The following is a 21413-nucleotide window of genomic DNA, read 5'->3' as shown; positions in this document are numbered from 1 at the left end:
GGTCCACCCGACCCGCCGTCCCGCGCGGCCGCGGGCCCAGCCCCGGATTCAGGTAAGACCGGTTCGCGGGTGGGCCCGCTCCCTTGCCCGGGCTTGGGTCCTCCTTCCCGTCTTCTCCCACCCGCCTCCCCGGCTCGGGTTCCCCCGAGCTTCTCCTCTCCGAGCTTGGATCCCTCTCCCCGGCGTGAGTCGGTGTTCTGGGAAGAGACTTGAAGTAAAACGCGCGAGTCCTTGACTTGCAGACGGTGAGAGCGCCGCAAAGCTGGACGCCCGGGAGCACGTCTGTGCCCAGTTTTGTGGGTTTGAGCCCCCTGATTTGACCGAGAAGGCAGTGTGCACCCTGCGTGCATCCCGCGTGCATCCCAGATCCTCCTTCGTTCAGTTTTCTTTCACCGCGTTGCCGGCAAGTTTGGTTTCTTCCTGAAGGATAAACAACAGTTTCTCAAGTACCCTGATAAGGAGATAGAATTTTATTAGCAGAAAGCACAGTTGATGACCCTACCTAGATCTCTCGGGGCTGCAGCGCTCCTTACAGATGACTTAGTGTTTACAGCTGAGGGAGCAGGCCTCAGGAAGGTCCTGCACGGCGGGGATGACAAGTCCCAGGCAGAAGCCGTGTGGAGATGCAGGCCTGTTGACACAGGTCCAGCTAGCCCTCCAGCCTGTTGGGTTTTTGGTTGTTTACCTTCTCTCACCCCTTCAGGAAGTTTCAGGTGATGTCTTTAGTGAATAGCATGCTGCTATGTCCAGGTACACTGTCAGCACTGTGTCAGAAAGCCCATTGTGACAGAAAACCCTGTCAGAAAACAGGACGCCCCAGTGAAAGACTATGCAGACACTAAGACTGAAGACGGTTGGGGCCAGTGGTGTCTGAAAAGTGAAGGGAAAGCCGCTGTCAGTCTCTTTGCAACCTGATGGACTGTAGCCTGCCAGGCTCCTCTGTCCATAGGATTCTCCCAGCAAGAATACTGGGGTGGGTTGCCCTTCCCTTCTGCAGGGGAATCTTCTGACCCAGGCAAGGAACCCGGGTCTCTTGCATTGCAGGCAGATTCTTTATTTAGGGTCTCAGCCACCAAAGTCTAAGAAATTACAGTTCGGAGTGTCTTATTTATTTCTTTTTAAATTTTTAACTTATATTTTTAAGTCACTTAAGACAAAAAATTACAAAAATGGTACAGAAGAAATAAACACATGTGAAAAGATGTTCAACATCACTAGCCAGTCATGAAATTGCAGATTAAACTTAAAATGAGATATCACTACACATCTATGAGAATGGCTAAAATAAAAAATACCAATGACATTTGGTAATGCTAGTGGAAACCCTGAGAAACTGGGTCTCATTTACTGCTGATAGAAATTTTTTTTTTTTTTAATTTACTGCTGGTAAAAAATTTAAAGGTGCAATCATTCTGAAGTCAAACTCCCAGTTTCTCAAATAGTTGAACCTGTACTTCACTCATGGGCATTTATCCTAGAAGGTCGAAAACTTATTTTCACATGAAAACCCTTATGCAAACGTTTATAACTTCATTTGTAATTGCCAAAAACTGGAACAGCCCAGATGTGTCTGAAGGATAAAACTGGCACCTTCATGCTGTGGAATGCTGCTCAGCAGTGATGCCAGACTGTTGATCCATCAGCAGCTCGGATGGATCTCAAGGGCATTATGCCGAGTGAAAAAAGCCAACCTCAAAAGGTCTGTAGTGTATAATTCTATTTATATAACGTGAAGTGAAGGTATTATAACAACGGAGGACTCCTCAGTGGTTTTCATGGGTAGAGAACAGTGGAGGAGATTGGATGTGACAGTCAAGAGTTGGCAGAAAGATCTTTGTGGTGATGGAACAGTTCAGTAATTTAGCATGTCTGTGTGAAGCTATTCGTGTGATAAACGATCATATGGTAAGTGGTCACGGAGTTACATACAAAGACACAAGAGGAGAGTGACTGCAGAACCCGGTGAGGATGTGGTTAGTTCAGTGTGTAGTGCCGGGGTCTGCTGCCTGGGTTGGATGCAGTGTTTCAGGTGTCCCACTGAGGGAAGCCACATGGTGAGTCCACAAGACCTCTGTACCATTTTCCAACTTCTTGTGTTTATAATTAAAATATAAAATAGTTAAAGAAACCCTGTATACATCCACTTAGATTCCCAAATGTTAGGATCTTGTGTAATCATACTGCTTGCTAGTAGTAAAGTCAGGAAGTGTTATACAGTCTGCAGACCTGCCTCAGTTTCTTAATCTGTATATTTATGTCTCTATCAAATGAATGGACATGTTGCAGATACTTCTAACTCTAGCCCAAGGGTCAGTAAACTATGGCCCACAGGCCGAATCTGGCTCCTACCTGTTTTTGGAAGACAGCCATCTTTCATCTATGGCTCTTGAGTGTTTGCAGGTTCTTTGGCTCATAGAGCCTCAAAATTTACTCTCGGCCCTTTACAGAAATTTTCTGAGTCCTATTGTAGCCTCTCCCTTCTCTGTCAGTGAGGAGCCTGGGTCTCAGCAGCCACAATATATCCAATTATTTGCTGATACCTAGAGGACACACAAAAAGCTTCAGAATCACTAACTTATACCACTGTGAACACCTACCTTCCAGCTAGAGTGTCTGTGTACCCTTCCTGTCTTTACCCTTAGAGGAAAGCATCATGTGTTATTTTTCAGTGGCTATATTCCTTCTCCCATTCATTGTGTTACTAACTTGTAATACTGATGAGCACATTTGTTTTGGTTTGTATTCCACTTGGAGGTCTCCCCTATCTATTTGTTTATTTACATAGTTTTTCTGTGTGTGAATCACAGACATGTTACTAAAAGTCAGAACATAAAATCATTCAGAAGTGTCCTCTCCCCTGCCCTCTGGCCTTCCTATCTGTTTCGCACCCTCCCCTGAAGCTAACTAGTCTCATTATTTTCTGCTTTATCTTTTCTTTCCCACACATGAGCAAATATTTGTGTATTAAGGATATCAGTAACAGAGGATATATGTTTGTCTTTATTCAAGTTGACTTTCTAGCATACTGTGTATTCTGCAAGGCTAATAAGCTTGTATTACTTAGTAATAACTTCGTATCCCTGACATTTATGGATACTTTGTCAGTGTCAAACACATGCATTATTTTATCTAATTCTTGTTAAGCTAAGAAGTAGAGCTATTATTATATCTGTTTTATAGATGAGGAAACTGAGGCTTAGAGTTTACATAACTTGCTCAGGGTCGCACAGTTAGTGATATAATATAACTGTTCTCTTCATGGCTTACTTGGTTACAAGGACAAACCCCTCTTCAGATTAGCCTATATTAAAAAGATAGCTTTAACTGTAGTAGCCAGAACATGGAAGCAGCCTAGATATCCACTGACAGATGAATGGATAAAGAAGTTGTGTTGTGTGTGTATATATACATATATGTGTGTGTATATATATACATATATATGTGTGTATGTATATACACAATGGAATATTGTTTAGCTATAAAAAGGAGCAAATTTGAGTCAGATCTAGTGAGGTGGATGAACCTAGAGACTGTTATACAGAGTGAAGTTGCAAGTCAGAAAGAGAAAAACAAATATCATATATTAACATATATATATGGAATCTAGAAAAATGCTACTGATGAACCTATTCGCAGGGTAGCAGTAGTGACACAGATGTAGATAACAGACTTGTGGACACAGCAGGGAAGCAGGGAATGAGAGGAACTGAGGGAGTAGCGTTGAAACATACATTACCATATGTAAAATAGATGGGAATTTGCTATATTTTGTAGGGAGCTCTACCCAGTGCTCTGTGACAACCTAGAGGGCTAGGAGGTGGGAGGGAGGTTCAAGAGGGGAGGGGATATATGTATAACTATGGCTGATTCATGTTGATGTATGACAGAAATCTTTACATTATAAAGCAATTATCCTCCAATTAAAAATATTAGGTTGGTGTAAAAGTAGTTGCAGTTTTGCATTGTTAAATTTTGCCATTTGATATTAGAATACATTCTTAAATACATGTGGTTATGTTATCATTTTAATGTGTGTTTCTCCCTTTTTTTTTCTTTTGCTGATGACTTATTACTTGCTGTTAATTTTATATTTATTTTAGACTATAGAAATGATGTTAAGCAAAAAGCAGATTTGAGCGATTTTTTTTTTTAATTTGAGTTCAGAATGGGCCGTAAAGCATTGAGACAACTTGAGACATCAACGCATTTGGCCCAGGAACTGCTGATGAACGTACAATGCAGTCAGTGGTGGTTCGAGAAGTTTTGCAAAGGAGACGAGAGCCTTGAAGATGAGGCACTTAGTGGCCGGCCACTAGAAGTTGACAGCGACCAATAAAGAGCAATCACTGAAGCTTATCCTCTTACAGCTACATGAGAGGTTGCTGAAGAACTCAACATTGACCGTTCTGTGGTCATTTGGCATTTGAAGCAAATTGGAAAGGTGAAAAAGCTTGTTAAATGGGTACTGCTTGAACTGACCGAAAATTTTAAAAAATCATTATTTTGGAGTGTCGTCAGCTTTTATTCTACTCAACAACAACGAACCATTTCTTGATCAGATTGTGACATGCAACAAAAAGTGGATTGTATACAACAGCTGGCTCAGTGGTTGGACCGAGAAGTTCCGAGAAGGATAACTTCCCAAAGCTAAACTTGCAGCAAAAAAAGGTCTTGGTCACCATTGGTGCTTTGCTGCTGTACTGATACACTGCAGCTTTCTGAATCTTGGCAAAACCCTTATATCTGAGAAGTGCGCTCAGCAAATCGATGAAATGCACTGGATACTGCAGCGCCTGCAGCTGGCATTGGTCAACAAAACGGGCCGAATTCTCCACAATACCTGGCCACACATCACACAATCAACCCTTCAAAAGTTGAACGAATTAGGCTACAAAGTTTTGCTTCATCCGTCATATTCACCTGACCTCTTACCAGCTGACTACCACTTCTTCAAGCATCTCAACAACTTTTTGCAGGGAAAGCACTTCCACACCAGCAGGAGGTAGAAAATGCTTTCCAAAAGTTCGTCAAGTCTTGAAGCATGGATTTTTTTTTTCTCATTGGGAAAAAATGTGTTGATTGTAATGGTTCCTATTTTGATTAATAAAGATGTGTTTGAGGCTGGTTATAATGATTTAAAATTCATGATCAGAAACTGCAATTACTTTTTCATCAATCTAATAAATTTTTTTAAAAGATAGCTTTAGAGTCAGGACACAGGGATGGTATATGCAAAAGAGAATATTATCAGGATCAGGTGGAGTTTCTGTCCATTTGTTCATAACATCTGCCCCAGTCCTCCCCACCCCTGCTTTGCCTTGCGTGTGGCTTCAGTAAGATTTTTGAAGTCTTGGAGTGTGTGAGTGGGGGAAGGGTGGTATAAAAATTTATTTAAAAAGAAAAATACAGAAATAACTATCATTCAGCTGTTACTGAATCCAAGCTCACTCTGCTTGCTGCATGACAGGCCAGTGAATTGGAGACAAGGTGTTGAGGCAAGGATTAAGCACTCATTTATGTACCCTTGACACCCATCTCTGTTTTTCTCACTCTGAATGTCTTCTGAATCTCAGACTTGAAAATCAAAATGCCTACTTGATGTGCAGTGGGTGTCTCTGATGCTCAATTCCTAAATCCCCATTTGCATCTTTCATATTCTCTGCCTCAGGGAGAATTGCTTTCTAGGCATCTAGACTGGAAATCTAGGTATTACTATGGGCCCACTACAGTCCCTCCAAACCCCAACCCTGGCATCTCATCTGTGGTCAAGACATCCTGTTTCTCTAGTCTGAGCCCTCACCTCCAGCCCCAGTAACTGCAGCAGTGACCCGTGCTCTGTCCTTTCTTACCTTCTCCCAATTTTAGCTAACCATCCTTAAACCTGTACCATAGATTTAACTGCTCTTTCTCTAAATGTATTGATGAAAGCTCCAGCTCTAGTTCACATCCATTTGATTGGTGACTGTATAACTTGAACAAGTCACTTAGCTTCTCTGATTTAGGATCTCCATCTATGAAGCAAGGGTGAGCAATGGCAATAAACTTTCATGCGGAGTTACCGTGAATTTTAAATAACTTAGTGCTGACAGAGTGCTTAGGATAGAACCAGGCACGTGGAAATCCCCCACGTTAAATGTTCGCTGTTTGTCATCAGTATTAGCAAAATGACTTCCAGAGCTATCTGTGGCGCTTCTGTTTAAATCTTTGTATAATTTCTCATCATGTATGGAATAAAGTACAGATGTATCTGTAGGATAAATTTCTGGAGTTGGAGTTTTGATGGACATTGTCCAGTTGCTTTCCTGGGGATTTCTTCCTAATTATTCTGCAGCTGGGTTTCCCAGGTGCCCCTAGAGGTAAAGAGCCTGACTGTCAATGCAGGAGACAGAAGAGACACAGGTTTGATCCCTGGGTCAGGAAGATCCCCTGGAGGAAGGCATGGCAACCCACTCCAGTATTTTTGCCTGGAGAATTCCATGGACAGAGGAGCCTGGTGGGCTACAGTCCATGGGGTCACAAAGAGTTGGACACGACTGAAGCAACTTAGCACATACACACATATTGCAACTGGCGACAAGTGGTGCACCTGTTTCTCCAGCATGCTGGCCTCCCTAGAATGTCGCTGTGATGAGATTGTGTCATAGACTCCAAAGAGTATGGGGAAATAATGGATTGAGATGAAGCTTTGAAGTCAACCTTTTTTTTTTTGGTCACAGTGTGTTGCTTTTGGGATCTTAGTTCCCCAGTCAAGGGTCAAGCCCCCTGCAATGGAAGCATGGAGTCCTAACCAGGGAGTTCCCTGAAGCCAGCTCTTTTGCCACTTTTTTTAAAAAATGGAAGTATAGTTGATTTACAATATAATATTAGTTTCAGGTTACAGCATGGTGATTCAGTATTTTTACATATTGTACTCCATTAAAAGTTATTACAAGATAATGGTTATAATTCCCTGTGATGTAAACCTATCCTTCATCCTTGTCTATTTTATACATAGTAGTTTGCATTTCTTAATCCCATACCAGATCTTGCCCCTCCCTTCCCTCCCCACCAGTAAGCACTAGTTCTCTTTTATCTGTGAGTGTTTCTTTCTTGTTGTATTCACTAGTTTTATTTTCTAGATTCCTCATACACGTAACTACACATAGTTTTTGTCTTTTTGTCTGACTTCTTTCACTAAGCATAATACCATCCAAGCGCTTCTGTGTTGTTGCAAATGGCAAAATTTCATTTTTTTGTAGCTTGGCTATTGTGAATAATGCTGCTATGAACATTGGGGGTGCTCATATCGTTTCAGATTAGCGTTTTTGTTTCCTTTGGGTGTGTGTATATAGACAGATAGATATATCCCAAAAGTGGGATTGCTGGATCATATGGTAGTTGTGTTTTTAGTTTTTTGAGGAACCTCCATACTGTTTTTCCATTGTGGCTATACCATTTTGCAGTCTCATCAACAGTGTACAAGAGTTCCCTTTTCTGTACATCTCCAGCCTTTGATATTTGTAGACTTTCTGATGATAACTATTCTGACAGTGTTAGGTGATATCTCATTGTGGTTTTGACTTGAATTTCTCTAATAATTAGTGATGTTGGGTACCTTTTATGTCCCTGTTGGCCATCTGTGTATCTTTGGAGAAATGTCTGTCTTCACAGGTCTTCAGGTCTTCACCTCTATAGTTAAGTTTATTCCTAGGCATTTTATCCTTTTTGATGTTATTTTAAACAGGATTTGTTACTTTCTGGTAGTTCATTATTAGTGTATAAAAAAGCAGCAGATTTCTGTACATGAATCTTGTATCCTGCAACTTTGCTGAATTTGTTTAAGGAAAGACATACTTACAACCATCAAATTGATTTTCGTTCTTTTGGGCCTAGGTAAAATGACAATGGATACCATCTTGGCGCGATTGAAGCTCCTGAATCCAGATGAGCTTAGAGAAGAGATTGTCAAAGCTGGATTGAAATGTGGACCCATTACATCAACAACCAGGTTCATTTTTGAGAAAAAACTGGCTCAGGCTTTATTAGAGCGTGGTACACTGCCTTCACACCTGTCCGACCCTGGTGCCGCAGATGCCCCATCCCTGGGCCAGGACACACAAAGGATTGTGAAGTCTGCAGTAGGGAGCCCAGCTGAGCAGGTCAGCTTTTCTGAAGACAGAGACTTTGGTTATAGTGTGGGCTTGAATCCTCCGGAGGAAGACGCCGTGACATCTAAGACCTGTTCAGCGCCCTTCAGTGCCTCAGGCGGCATCAACAGCCAGAAAGCCGTGCTGAGGGCCTCTGCAGAGGTGCCTCTCTACTACGGGGTGTGCCCAGCCGCCTTCGAGGACACTCCAGCAAGAAATGGTAATGTGACCAGTAGGGTGCCTCTTACACAGGTGGTTCATTTACATCAGGGGAGAGGGATTTTGAAAGATCACAAACTACAGAAGAGAATAAAGAAGACTTTAGTCACCATAATCTCATTCCTTCAAACTAACCATTGTTCACATTTTTATGTAGAACGCTCCTAAATTTTTTGTAAATCTATAGGAATTTTTAGAAATTAAGGAAATTGGATTCTGTGAAGATATAGTTCACTTATAAATATTTATGGACTGGCTCCATTTTTTGATTAATCATCTCCCTCACTTTTTTTTAATTCTCTGTAACCTGACCACCTTTTATATTAATGAATGCAAATGGCCAGTGAATTATAATTTTCAACATTAAAGAATTGTAATTTTAAATAAGACTAAAATAGCATTGGAAAGAAGTATTGAAAGCTTGATATTGATCAGAACTAAGTTACTTTTTGTAAAACAGTGTACATAATATGTACATTTTATATATATATGTGTGGTCCATAAAGATGAAATTTATTCCTCCCCACCCAGATCTTACTGTTTTGTGTATCATTCCTGACCCTGCTTACTATGTTTTATCTATGTATTTAAATTTTAATTACTTTTATATTTTTAATATATTTTAATTTACATTTAACATATATATGTAAGTACATACATTATTTTTATTTTTATAAAATTGGTAAGAGTGTCAGGTCAAAAGGTTTTTTGTATTTTTTTTCAGTATGCATTTTTAAAACTGAAAGCTATGGTCCTCCAAAAGATATTACTATTTGCTATGAATGAGTGACTTTTTAGCCTCTCTATAATATGAAATGTACATTTTTGTCTATCTGAAAAGGGAAAACAAGTATCTTGTTTCTGTTCTGTCAACCATACTCATGTTATTAAACTTCCCTTTTGGTCTTTTCAAATAAGGGAAACCTGCCTTATTTTTATATCTAGTACCCTTTTTGTGTGTGTATTTTTTATTTATTTATTTATGGCTGTGCTGGGTCTGTGTTGTTACACTTGGGCTTTCTCTAGTTGCAGTACACGGGCTTCTCATTGCTGTGACTTCTCGTTGCAGATCACAGGCTCTAGGGCAAGGGCTCAGTAGTTGCCTTACTTCGTGGCATGTGGAAATCGTCCCAAAGCAGGGATTGAACCCATGTCTTCTGCATTGGCAGGCAGATTTTTAACCACTAGACCACTAGGGAAGTCCAATAGTCATAGTTATTTGACTTACTTTAAAATTATTAAATTTTATTTTTATATCCTTAGGTGTAAAAACTGCATATACATATATAAAATATTTATCATTTATATCCATGCATATTCATATGATCAAACTTTCTGTATTCTTTTTGCTAACGGAAACCCTTTTTTTTTTTCGAAGATTAAAAATCTGAAATATTAATGAGAGAAAAATTAGGCTATTGGGTAACAATTGTTAATTAACAAACCCAGGGGGCTTCAAGTGTGAATTAGGTGACAAGGGCTCCTGTTAATCGTCTCTGATTTTCCTTTGTCGCTTTTCCCATACAGAAAGGATTCACGTTTATGAAGATAAAAAGGAAGCCTTACAAGCTGTCAAGATGAACAAAGGATCCCGATTTAAAGCTTTTACAAACCGAGAAGATGCTGAGAAATTTGCCAGAGGAAGTTGTGATTATTTCCCTTCTCCAAGCAAAACCTCTTTACCACTTTCTCCTGTGAAAACGGCACCACTCTTTAGCAATGGTGGGTTAAAAGCTCATTTATATAGCAGTTCATATCTGGCATTACTGTCAGATTTACTCCTGGGTATTTTACACCCTCTTTCTTGGTAACTAGTTTTCTCCACCTTTGAGAGAAGTCCAGTGTGCTGGGAGTAGAGAACTGAGACCTGGGCCACAGAGCACTGGAGGAGGATGGGTCAGTTGGCTGGTCTGGGTTGAGGCAACAGGAGCTGAGTGGGCCAGGCAGCTGTTGAGGCCCCAAAGCTGACAGGGCTGTGGGAGAAGCAGCAAAAGGGCCTCCATTGCCCTGTGTTCTGTCCCTCTTATTGCACTTTCTCTCCTGCAGCCTGTTGGGTTCTAGGCCTTTTTAGGTGCTGAGATCTATCTACTTCCGCCCGAAAGCTACACCTTCTTCTAAGACTCGTGGTACTTGCTTGTACCTGTGCTTATGAAAGCACTTGGTTGTGCATGTGCTCAGTCCTGTCCGACTCTTTGTGACCCCATGGACTGTAGCCCCCCAGGCTCCTCTGTCCATGGAATTTTTCAAGCAAGGATACTGGAGTAGGTTGCCATTTCCTTCTCCAGGGGATCTTCCCGACCAGGGTCAAACCTGCATTCTCTTACATCTCCTGCATTGGTAGGATTCTTTACCCCCACATCACCAGGGAAGCCCAAGTGGTACCTGCTTGGCTTCAAAAGAGTTCTCCAGTAGTTGAGCTTGCCTGCGGGAGCTGTCCAGCCGGAAACGTGGCCACTGCCACTCCCAGCTCAGGACCAGGGTCTTGTGAGGGGCCTTTGCTTTCAGCATCATACAAAACCCCAGTGGACTAGCCTCATTCTGGCCCCTCCGTGAGCTCACAGCGGCCCTGCTTCGCAGGCTGGCTGGGGTTCCTGAGGAAGCAAGTGGCTCTCCTTGCAGGCAGTTGGCCTTTGATCAAGAGTGCTGTGTGCCTCCTCTTCTATCGCTTCATGGAGGCACTTCCTCCATGGAAGCCAGGATGATTCCCAACACTTACAGGTTTCCCTGTTCACGTTTGGTGACAGTTCCTCAAATGGCTTTCACACACGCACAGGTGTTGTGATTCAGCCAGTAGACCTTCCTCTTGACTCTGCCTTGCTGGGGATGCTCCTTGTTCTTGCAAGGTCCCGTGCAGGAGTGGATCGTATCCTTGGCCTTGTGCCCATATCCTTCCTCCCCCTGCTGAGCTTCACAGCCTGTCCTTCACTGCCCGAGGCTGGGACACGCATCCATCTGCTGCAGATCATCCTTGTTTCTTAAGCTTTTACTCCCAAGTAGATCATCAGCGTCTATGGGAAAGATTTTTCTTGTCAGTGAAGCACATAGTGGATAATGATAAAATGTTTGTGAAATACAATGTCTTTCAATTGTCTTTTTGTGACAGACGGGTTGTACTTGTCTGAGTCAGAAACAGCCAGCAAAGAGCGAGCAAACAGCTATAAAAATCCACGCACACAAGACCTCACTGCCAAACTTCGGAAAGCTGTGGAGAAGGGAGACGAAGACACCTTTTCCGACCTCATCTGGAGTAATCCCCGGTATCTGATTGGTTCAGGGGACAACCCAACCATCGTACAGGTAAACCTACTTCTAGCATCATTAGCATCAAGACTGCAGGTGATGAAAGCGAAGCTCAGAGTCTGCTGTTTTCTTTCAGGAAGGGTGTCGGTACAACGTCATGCATGTGGCTGCCAAAGAGAACCAGGCTGCTGTGTGCCAGCTCACCCTAGAGACGCTGGAGAACCCCGAGTTCATGCGGCTCATGTACCCAGATGACGAGCCGCACATGCTGGAGAAGCGCATTTGCTATGTGGTGGACCTGTACCTCAACACACCGGACAGAGCGGTATGCCTTGTAGCCATCCTGGGGTGGAAACAGTATTTGGGCGTCAGCTCAGAGGAGACGCGCATTCCTTGAGGAAGAGCAGACCCGGTCACACTTGAGAAGAGCCCCCTGGCCTGGATCTCAAGTTGGGTGGAGCCGCCCCCAGGGCACTTCCCTCCTGGCCTTTGTTCAGAGAGGCTTGAGCTGAAAGGAGGGGGAGTGAATGCCCCAAAGCTAAAGGGAGCAGGAAGTAAAAAGGTTTTGGTGCCTTACAGTCCTATGTATGTCTGTTGTTTACATTTAACATTATGTGAAGAATATTTCCTGTGGGGTTAAAATGTTCAGTGGGGTGACTTTTTGTTTTTAAATTTTTATTCAGTTATTTTTGGCTATGCTGGGTCTTCATTGCTGCTCGGGCTTTTTTCTCTAGTTGCGGAGAGCAGGGTCTCCTCTCTAGTTGCAGCGTGCAAGCTTCTCACTGCAGTGGCTTCTCGTTGCAGAGTGCAGGCTCGAGGCGTGCGTGCTTCTAGTTGCAGCGTGCAGGCTCGGTAGTTGCAGCTCAGAGACCCTAGAGCAGGGCTCAGTCGCTGTGGTGCACAGGCTTAGTTGCTCTGCGGCTCGTGGGATCCTCCCCACCCAGGGATTGAACCTGTATCTCCTACATTGGCAGGCAGATTCTTCACCACTGACTGACCAGGGGGCCTCCCAGTGGGGTGATTTTTAATGGTGCATAAGGTTTAAGTAAGGATTCTTGAAACAGAAGAGTTTTACATATTTATATGAGGGAGAACCCAATGATGGCTGAGAGCCAAGGGCTGTAAATTCTGAGCGAAACCTAGGAGTTTGAGAAATCATGGTTGGCAGGAGAGGAAATAAAGACAGCCTAGTGGATTATTTTCTAACATACTGAATATGATACATTGAAATGCAGAACTGGAAGCAAGAATAACTTTTCTCACAAGAGAGAAAAGGAGGAAGGGAAAAATTTTGGCCATGCTGGCAAAATTAAAGAAGAGCATAAAAGAGGAAATAGTGGTAGTAGTAAGTGTGAAATAGGCCAGAGAGAACAAAGTCATAGTATATTAGACTAAGTGTGAACAAACTGAATCAGGGTGTGTGACAGTGCAGTTGGGAAGTGTGACTTCTTGATGCGATACAGGCCCGTGTGCCCTGCCAGAAGTGTAATACAGTGTTTTTCGTGCCTGTGTAGCGCTTGTTGAAAACATGCGTGTGTGTCCACAGAGGCCACTGGATAAGTTCTTGAAATTAGGTGTTACAGATCCCATTCTTCGACCATGAGGCACTGAGAGTAGGAATTGCTTAAAGTGTTGACCTCCAAGCCCAGGGCTCAGCAGAGGGTGTGGTGTGAAGGAGAGGCTGGATGAGCCAGGAGTGGCTAGAGGACCCAGAGGCCCCCAGCTGTGCGGGAATGAAAGTTGCTGGCAGGTGTGAGGGGAGTGACTGGGGTCAAGCTGCTAAAGCTCAGAGCAGGTTAGGAAAGTATGTTATGTGCTTGAGGAAGAGGGGTAGCCAGAAGGAAGGGGAGTGTGGAGGGCGCTTTGCACTCTGATATCTTGAACACTTGAGTGGACACAGCTGGCCTTGATGTGCAGCGGCCCCAGCCCCCTGGGCCTGGCTGGGAGCTGTGGTGATGCTGCAGCCTTGGCCACAGGGCTGGAGGCGGCTCAGGTAGATGGTGGACTGGGGAGGGCCTGGTTAGGAGAAGGCAGTCAAGCCAGGGCTGGCAAGGGGCAGCCTGTCCCATTCAGTCAGTATAGCTTTACTGGAGCCCAGCCCTGATCCTTCTGTGTGTCTACAGCTACGGTGGGTGGGCCGGGTGTGTGTGGCAGAGCCTAGTGGTCTTTGGAGCCCTGGCTGTTTACTATGTGGGGTAGCCAGGGGCGGTGTCAGCAGCTCCTGGAGACAGTGAGATGACCTTAGAAGGTGCAGAACGGGGGTGGAGCTGCTCTGAGGGTATCTGCTTGCACTGGGGCCTGGGGTCACCTTGGAGAAGGGGGACTGGAGCCGGGAGTGTGGGTGCGGACAGCAGGGCCCTGGGGACTCTAGATAGCTGGGAAAGATGCTCTGAGCACGCAGCATGGCATGTAGAGGGAGGAACCCGAGGGCTGGAACATGTGGTGGTTGCAGGTGGACCTAAGCAGATTCTGTTTTGGCCGAACTGCCTCCTAGTCTGCGGCCATCCAAGTGAACATGCTGGGGGCGGTGGCTCCACAGCTCAGGGGCCTGCTGGTCTGTGGGGAGACTGGGGAGGGATTGAATTGGAAAACCTTGTGGAGTCAGAAGGGGAGAGTTTCATTTATTGCAATACTAGCCATTGGAGAGAGTTCTGACTACAGACCAAATCATGGGCTTTGCTCAATTCTAGATCTTGTTTTAATCTATTTGTTTTACCTTATGAGCATTGATTATAAGACACTGTACTGGGCCCTGAATTGTTAAAGCTGCTGTTTGCTGACCGGGTGTTACACCCTAGCTCTGTTGTAAGCTCCCCCCAGCCACTGGACACACAGGGACGGAGCGTTAAGCTGGGCTAATGCCCTGGCATAAAGTGGGTGTATGCTAGTGTGCCAGTTACTTTTCAGCTATAAAGACACTGCCTTTTTATAGTCTTTTATTTTTAAGGGTTTTTGTTGTTTTACTAAATACCTATTTTTAGTAACTTGAAGCAACTTTATGAACCAAAAAAGTTTATATAAGTGTTCTTCTTTTGCATTTCTCCCAGGGCTATGACACACCATTGCATTTTGCTTGTAAGTTTGGAAATGTAGATGTGGTCAATGTGCTTTCTTCACACCCTTTGATTGTAAAAAACCCAAGGAATAAATATGATAAAACACCTGAAGACGTAAGTACCTATTAAAATCTTATTACATAGTTTTAGAAATGAAAATAATTACAAGGTCTGCAACCACAGCTACTGTGAAGACACAAGTAACTGTGTGCATGTGTTTGCCTTATGGCAACAGAAGCTTGATTGTCAAGTAAGATGTACTCTGAAGAAGATGCCTCTGTAGAGCCAGGAGGGAGTGAACTGCCCTAGTTTGCAGATTTTATTTTCCTGAACTGGGTGGTCAAGCTATCCTTGGTGGCTCACTGTGTTTTGATAAGTTCCCTCTGCATCCTTCAGCTCACCAGGGTCAGAGAGAACATGGGAGGTGGTGCTTGTGCTGCTGATGGTGGTGGTCGTGGATGATAGAGATGGTGAGGATGGAGTCGGTTGTGATGGTGGTGATGGCGGCGGTGGTGGTGGTAATGTGAGACGATGGTGAGGATGATGGTAACTGGTGAGGGATAATGGAGACGGTGGTGATGATGTGATGATGATGGTGCTGCTCGTGTGTTCTCTCGGTGTGCACTAGGAGCTGTCCTGCGCCCCTCTTCTATATTCTCACCTGGCCCATACAAGCCTTAGGAACAGGCCTTGTCAGAATGTATGTCAGCAGTTGAGCAAAATGCGCTTTAGAGAAGGCAGCAGTGCCTCTGTGCAGTGAGGCAGCGAGAAAGGTGGACTTGAGAGAACTGGAAGATGGGTTACTTTGTAACATGCACGGGGCTGTTGGCTGGCTTGGACCTGCCCACCCTGTGGAAATAGAATTTGTAAGATCCTGTTCTGGCAGTGGCACCTCCTTTTCATTTGCTGTGATTATGTAAGTTGCACCCACTTCTGTAGCAAGTTTAGAATTCACATAAAAAGAATAAAATTTACCAGCGAATTCTGCAACTCAGAAATTACCATTATTTTGGATAAATCTGACTCAACTTTCTGTGTGCATGTGTGTGTGTTTTCTCAGTGTAAGATGGTGACACATTTTTGTTTCACTTTTTATTTTGTATCATGATGATAGCCTTGATAGTTTCAGGTAAACTGGCTGAGGGACTCAGCCATACATATATATGTATCCATTCTCCAAACTCACCTCCCATCTAGGCTGCCACATAACATGAGCAGAGTTCCATGTGCCATACAGTAGGTGGTGACACTTCTTTAAAGCATTGGACTTCTCTCACAACCAGTTACAGAGTTTAGAAGAAAATGTTGCACTACTTGAAGGGTTCACTGTGCAGTGGTAATTTGTTTTTCTCACAGGCTGGCAGGAGATGGTAATTTTGTGGTTCCTTCCTTTTTATTTTAAGGTTATTGGTTTTTTATTGTTTGTAGCTAAAATGTTACAGTTCTCTATATTCTCTAATGTCTGAGAACATTGATTCCTGTAGTTGCAAAAATGAAACATCTGTGTCCCTGTTCAGTAGAAGTTGTATTTCAGTCCAGCCAAACCGTAGAAGACAGGCTCCCAGGCAGTGAAGTGTATAGTCCTGAGGTATGGACATGTCTGCTCTGAATTGATGGTTCACCTTAAGGTTTCCTTTCCTTGCAGAAAATTAGGAAATGTAGACAGCATGAAGAAAGAAGGTAAAATTTACCTGTAATCTCAGAGTTTGTTCTCCTTGTCCTGGCCCCTTGGAGCTTTTACAAAACATTGAAGAAGGAAGATTGCATTGTTAAACATACATTTTTTATTGTGGGCTTTATGAAATACTCAGTGTTAGGATCTATCTGTCCTTGTTGTGTTGACTTTAATACTTGCTTCTGCAAAATCATTTTCATGATAAGAAAACGTGATAAATTCGATTCAGAGTGTTCACTTATCTTTTTTTTTAATAGGTTATTTGTGAAAGAAGCAAAAACAAATCTGTAGAACTGAAGGAGCGGATTCGAGACTACTTAAAGGGTAAGGTGGGGAGTGGGCGCCCAGAGTGAGGAGGAGGCCCTCCATGAAGGTCCTGGCAGCATCTAGGCTGCCTTGTCTGTGGGATTGAAGCCAGGGGGCTGTTGGGACCCCCTCAGAATTACCCTGGGTTCCACTTCCCTTTTCTGGGAGACCAAGTTGTCTGTCACTTGACTGTTGCTTGCAGCCTCACGCCTTGACCTCTGCAGCCTCTTGGGCAGCAGGTGCCTCCGGCCGCTCTTCTTTGGCCACAGCCTGCAGGGCAGCCAGAAGGCGGGAGAGGCCTGCCTGGAGCCCCTGTGTCAGTCGTTTGGTGGCTCCCTGTCCTTCACCGCCCTCTGCCCAGGCTGTCCCCATCTCCGTTTCTTCGACCTCCCGGCCCTGGATCACCACTCTCCAGGCCAAGGGCTTCTCAGACCAGGGCCCGTGGGGCAGTCCTTCCTGCTCGGTTTCCCGGAGCCTCCAGCCTCTGGACCAGAGTGCCCAAGCTGTGTCCCAGCCAGCCTACAGGCTCCAGGGCACCTGGCGGTGGAAAGCCCCGCTTCCTACCCGCTTTTTCCTCTCTGTTGTTTCCAGGGAGTTTGAGCAGTTGGCAGCAGCTTGCTCAATGGCCTTGCTGCAGATACTGGAAGCTCTTTGCCTCCCCTGTGTGTTCATCTTTATCTACTTCTCTCTGGTTTCCATTCCTGCCCAGATCCCTGGTGGTTTCTTTAGTGCAGGGCTTGGTGAGGCCTCTTGGTATGAAGTCTTACGGGCCCCCAGCAGCCACCACCATCGCTTGCGTGGTGTCCTTGGTGCTTTCCTGCCACATTGTCCCTGTGGCCTCACAGCCTTTGTCCTTTCCAGGTTCCATACCAAAGTGTGTGATTCCAGGTCTGTTCGGAGATATGTGTTCAGTGATACCTGAACACATATGTTCAGATATGTGTTCTGAACATATGTGTTACAATGTTAAAATTGTAACACAAAACAGAATAGGAGTTGGGGGAGGATGGAGGTTGACATGCATCTTCTTTGTAAGGTTTCTCCAGCTCCTCTTCAGCTGCTCTGGTTCACAGGTCCCTCTCAGTCCTCCTACGAACCTGGAAACAAGCATGTGTTTGCTGCTCCCCTTTCCTTTTTTCTTCTCCTCCTTATTTCTCTGCAGAGGAAGAGTGTGGGGCTCTTTAGGTGCAGGAGTCTGGCACAGACTGACCTCTCTTCAGTTGCTCTGGCTCCAGAGCTTTCTCAGCCTTTTTACAGTTAACATCTTTGACTGGCATGCAGAGCCTGTGGGGTAATAATCCAGCTGATTCTCAGGCTGATTCCCAGGGCCTAACGGCCACTGTTGGAGAAGGCAATGGCAACCCACTCCAGTACTCTTGCCTGGAAGACCCCATGGATGGAGGAGCCTGGTGGGCTGCAGTCCATGGGGTCGTGAAGAGTCGGACGCGGCTGAGCGATTTCACTTTCACTCTTCACTTTCATGCATTGGAGAAGGAAATGGCAACCCTCTCCAGTGTTCTTGCCTGGAGAATCCCAGGGACGGGGGAGCCTGGTGGGCTGCCATCTATGGGGTCTCACAGAGTTGGACACGACTGAAGCGACTTAGCAGCAGCAACGGCCACTGTGGTGCAGGCTGTCCACACACATCACCTAGCCCCATGTGTTTTCTCCTCCCAGGTCACTACTATGTGCCCCTCCTGAGGGCAGAGGACACGTCTTCTCCTGTGATCGGGGAGCTGTGGTCTTCAGACCAGACAGGCGAGGTCTCTCACATTGGCCACACTGGAGGCTTCCCCAAAGACCCTGTTCTAACCCTTCGAGCCTTCGCAGGGCCCCTGAGTCCATCCAAGGTGAGCATCTGTGGAAGGTTCTGGAACAACTCCTGGCTGTCCCCACCAGGAGTGCTGGGTTTTTCCAGCCTTTCGCTTTGTGCTTGGTCCTGGAGACCAGGTCTCATGAAACTCCAATGAGTTGTCAGTGAGGCTTCAGAACTTTCCTGGAGGAACAAGTGTCTTGACTCTATTATTGTTAGCTAGAGCAGGTATGTGACAAGCGGTGCTCCCAAGAAATGAGGTTTACCCGGGCTTACTCTCCCCATGCTGGCATTACCTGCGCCCCCCCATCTGTGCCCATGGACCTTGCACAGCATATGCCCATTCCATTGTACTTGGATTTGTGCTGTCACTAGGAAACTTCCACTTGCAGACTCTGAAGTTCACCTTCCAGACGGAGGTACTTCATATACTGACCTGTATGCACTCTTTCCTCTTAGTAAAAGAAAGCTGTAGTTAGTTACCTTCAACTATAAAATGTTAGGAATAGATTTAGCTGCATGAAACATAAAAAGCACACACATTATTGGGCAGCAGGTCTGTAGGGTCTCCCTCAAAGCCTCCTGGTTCAGTTCTGACCCTCATCCCGGCCCAGACCTTACCAGGGTCCCTCCTGGCCTCTACTGTGATACAACTGAAGTTCCGTAGCTCCAGAGCAGGAGGGCATGTTGCCTGCACTGTGTTTGGGGTTGGGCGGGGGCACTGCCTGGCAATGTGGGTGCATAGCGCATCTCAACACACTTTCTGTTCTAGGCAGAAGATTTTCGCCGACTCTGGAAAACCCCGCCTCGAGAGAAAGCGGGCTTCTTCCACAGTGTCAGGAAATCTGATCCAGAAAGAGGCATTGAGAGAGTGGGAAGGTACTTAAAGAGCACGAAGTGCCAAAGAGCCGAGTGGTGGTATCTTGTGTGCTGTGTGCCAGTGTGCTTGGTGCTTGGGACTTTCAAAATAGTAGTTCCCAGAAGTCCTTACTGGTAGACTTTAAAGCCTTTTTACTAAGGTCTAATTTGCAGAGGTGTACACTGCAGCCTGTGCAGCAAGGCTGCATGAAAACAGTCCCTCCTGGCAGTCAGGTGGGGCATCCAAGGAGCGTGAGGCTGTGTGGGGAAAGGAGCCACACAGGGAGACTTTTTCGTAAAATATGTGCCCAGCTTTAAGTTCACAACTTGAAAAAGACCTCTAAACATTTATGTCTGGCCCAAACCAGAATTGTCTTCAACTTTGTACTGTTGTTTTATGAAAACCAAAATGTTCTTTGTTAGTGGAGTTTTACAGTTTGCCCTTTTTTATCTCTGGTGAGTGTTGGTGTGAGTGGAATGGTTTGTTTGTAAGTGGTACCTTTCTCACCCGTGACCTTGACTCATTCCATAGCACGGTCTTACCCTGTGAGGGGGACACTGCTTCAGGAAGTTAAGCATACTCTTTCAGCCCCAAATTTAGGATAAAATGAAACCAAGGTTGCAGGTGCATTTTGGGCATTTCTAGCATAAAGTGGCTCTTTTCTGTGTAGTCAGTTCTGTGAGTTTTTCTTCTGCTCTCAAAACTGGTTAATTTGCTTTATTCTTACAGGGAGCTGGCTCATGAACTGGGGTATCCCTGGGTCGAATACTGGGACTTTCTGGGCTGTTTTGTTGATCTGTCTTCCCAGGCAGGCCTGCAAAAGCTGGAAGAATACCTTACTCAGCAGGAAGTAGGCAAAAAGCACCTACAAGACATGGGAGAAAATGCAGCGTGTCGCCAGGAGGATGCCTCAGCCCTAGGTAAGGACACGCAGTGCATCCAAGGCTGGTGAGACTGGCAGCCGTCCTGTGGCCAGGTCTGTGGGAACCTGTGGCTTCTCATTTTCTTGCCCATGAGGGGGCACAGCTGGGCCTGGAGCCTGTAATTCTGTCTGCAAGGTCCTGCTTGACTTTTTCCAAGGTTTTCTGTCTTAAGCAACAAGGAGGAGGCTTTGAATATGGGAGTGACTTGGCACAGCGTTTGTGCTATCCGCGGTGACATCCCGAAGTCCCCTTGTCAACACCTCTGAGAGCTGGTTTCTCTCCCTCACAGGCCGTCAGAGGAAGTGCAGCAATTCCATCTCTGTGAGGGCGTTTCTAGATGAAGACGATGACATGAGTTTGGAAGAGATAAAAAACCGGCAAAACACAGCTCGAAACAACACCCCGCCCAGGGCAGCTGCTTTTGGAGACTTGGGGTGTGACATCCTCCCCTTGGAGCAGACAGAACTTATCGAAGCCTCAGCCCCGACCAGTCCCCACAGCAGCAGAAATGGGTTTTGCAGCCCTCTAAGGGATGGCAAGACCCTGGGTGGGAAGAGGCCCAAGGCCCAGAGTGGGGAGGAAGACCTCCGCTCACCCATCTCCGGCTTGACTGTTGAGTTTGATAAACTGAATTTGCAGAATCTAGAAAGTAGCTTTTCTAAGACACCAAATCAAAGAGTGAAAACTAGAGATAAGAAGGTCCTGACATCAAGAGTGAACGCGGGAGGAAGTGACGTGTTAGAACCTCTTGCTGCTGATAGACTTGGAAATAACCAGGGAAGGACAGAAAATGAGATGTCTGCTGGAATTGCTAACATGTGCCTGAATCCAGACAGTTCTGTGCACGAGCCCCGCTATGGCAATGGCTCGGAGCCCTCGGAGATTCCCGCCTCAAAGGAGCCTGTCCAGAGGCTCTTCCTTTTTGGGTATGAGTCGGGGAGCACGCACGTGTGTTGGGGGGTGGTGGGCAGAGGCACCAGTATGATTCTTGGACACTTCCCTCCACCCCGGCCAGTCTGACAGGCACTTGTTCAATCTGTCTCACGAGTTGGTGGCTTTCTATCCATCCTCATTGGTCCTCCAAGCCAGTGGGAGACAGCATTTTCCTTCCTGGCTCCTCCTTGCGTCCACTGTACTTCCCACCATGACTGAGCTGTCCTATGAGTTTTAGGAAGAAAGGCCATCTTGGGGTCAGT

At 45.4% G+C, this 21413-nt stretch overlaps 1 protein-coding gene across 1 annotated transcript in view; it reads left to right on the top strand.

Annotated features, from left to right (window-relative positions):
• The first annotated feature begins 6 nt into the window (after positions 1-6).
• ANKLE2 (ankyrin repeat and LEM domain containing 2) overlaps positions 7-21413 on the top strand; it is a 24097-nt gene continuing 2690 nt past the window's right edge. Inside the window, exons 1-11 of the mRNA XM_010852455.1 lie at positions 7-52; positions 7873-8346; positions 9873-10067; positions 11449-11642; positions 11722-11910; positions 14633-14755; positions 16574-16640; positions 18300-18472; positions 19208-19314; positions 20024-20214; positions 20507-21143. Of these exons, the coding sequence (XP_010850757.1) occupies positions 7878-8346; positions 9873-10067; positions 11449-11642; positions 11722-11910; positions 14633-14755; positions 16574-16640; positions 18300-18472; positions 19208-19314; positions 20024-20214; positions 20507-21143 (2345 nt within the window). The 5' untranslated portion in view covers positions 7-52; positions 7873-7877. The remainder of the gene's footprint in view (positions 53-7872; positions 8347-9872; positions 10068-11448; positions 11643-11721; positions 11911-14632; positions 14756-16573; positions 16641-18299; positions 18473-19207; positions 19315-20023; positions 20215-20506; positions 21144-21413) is intronic.

Source organism: Bison bison, unplaced genomic scaffold (assembly GCF_000754665.1).
Source record: "Bison bison bison isolate TAMUID 2011002044 unplaced genomic scaffold, Bison_UMD1.0 scf7180017864312, whole genome shotgun sequence".
NCBI classification, from domain to species: domain Eukaryota; kingdom Metazoa; phylum Chordata; class Mammalia; order Artiodactyla; family Bovidae; genus Bison; species Bison bison.
This window is presented reverse-complemented; position numbering and strand designations above follow the sequence as displayed.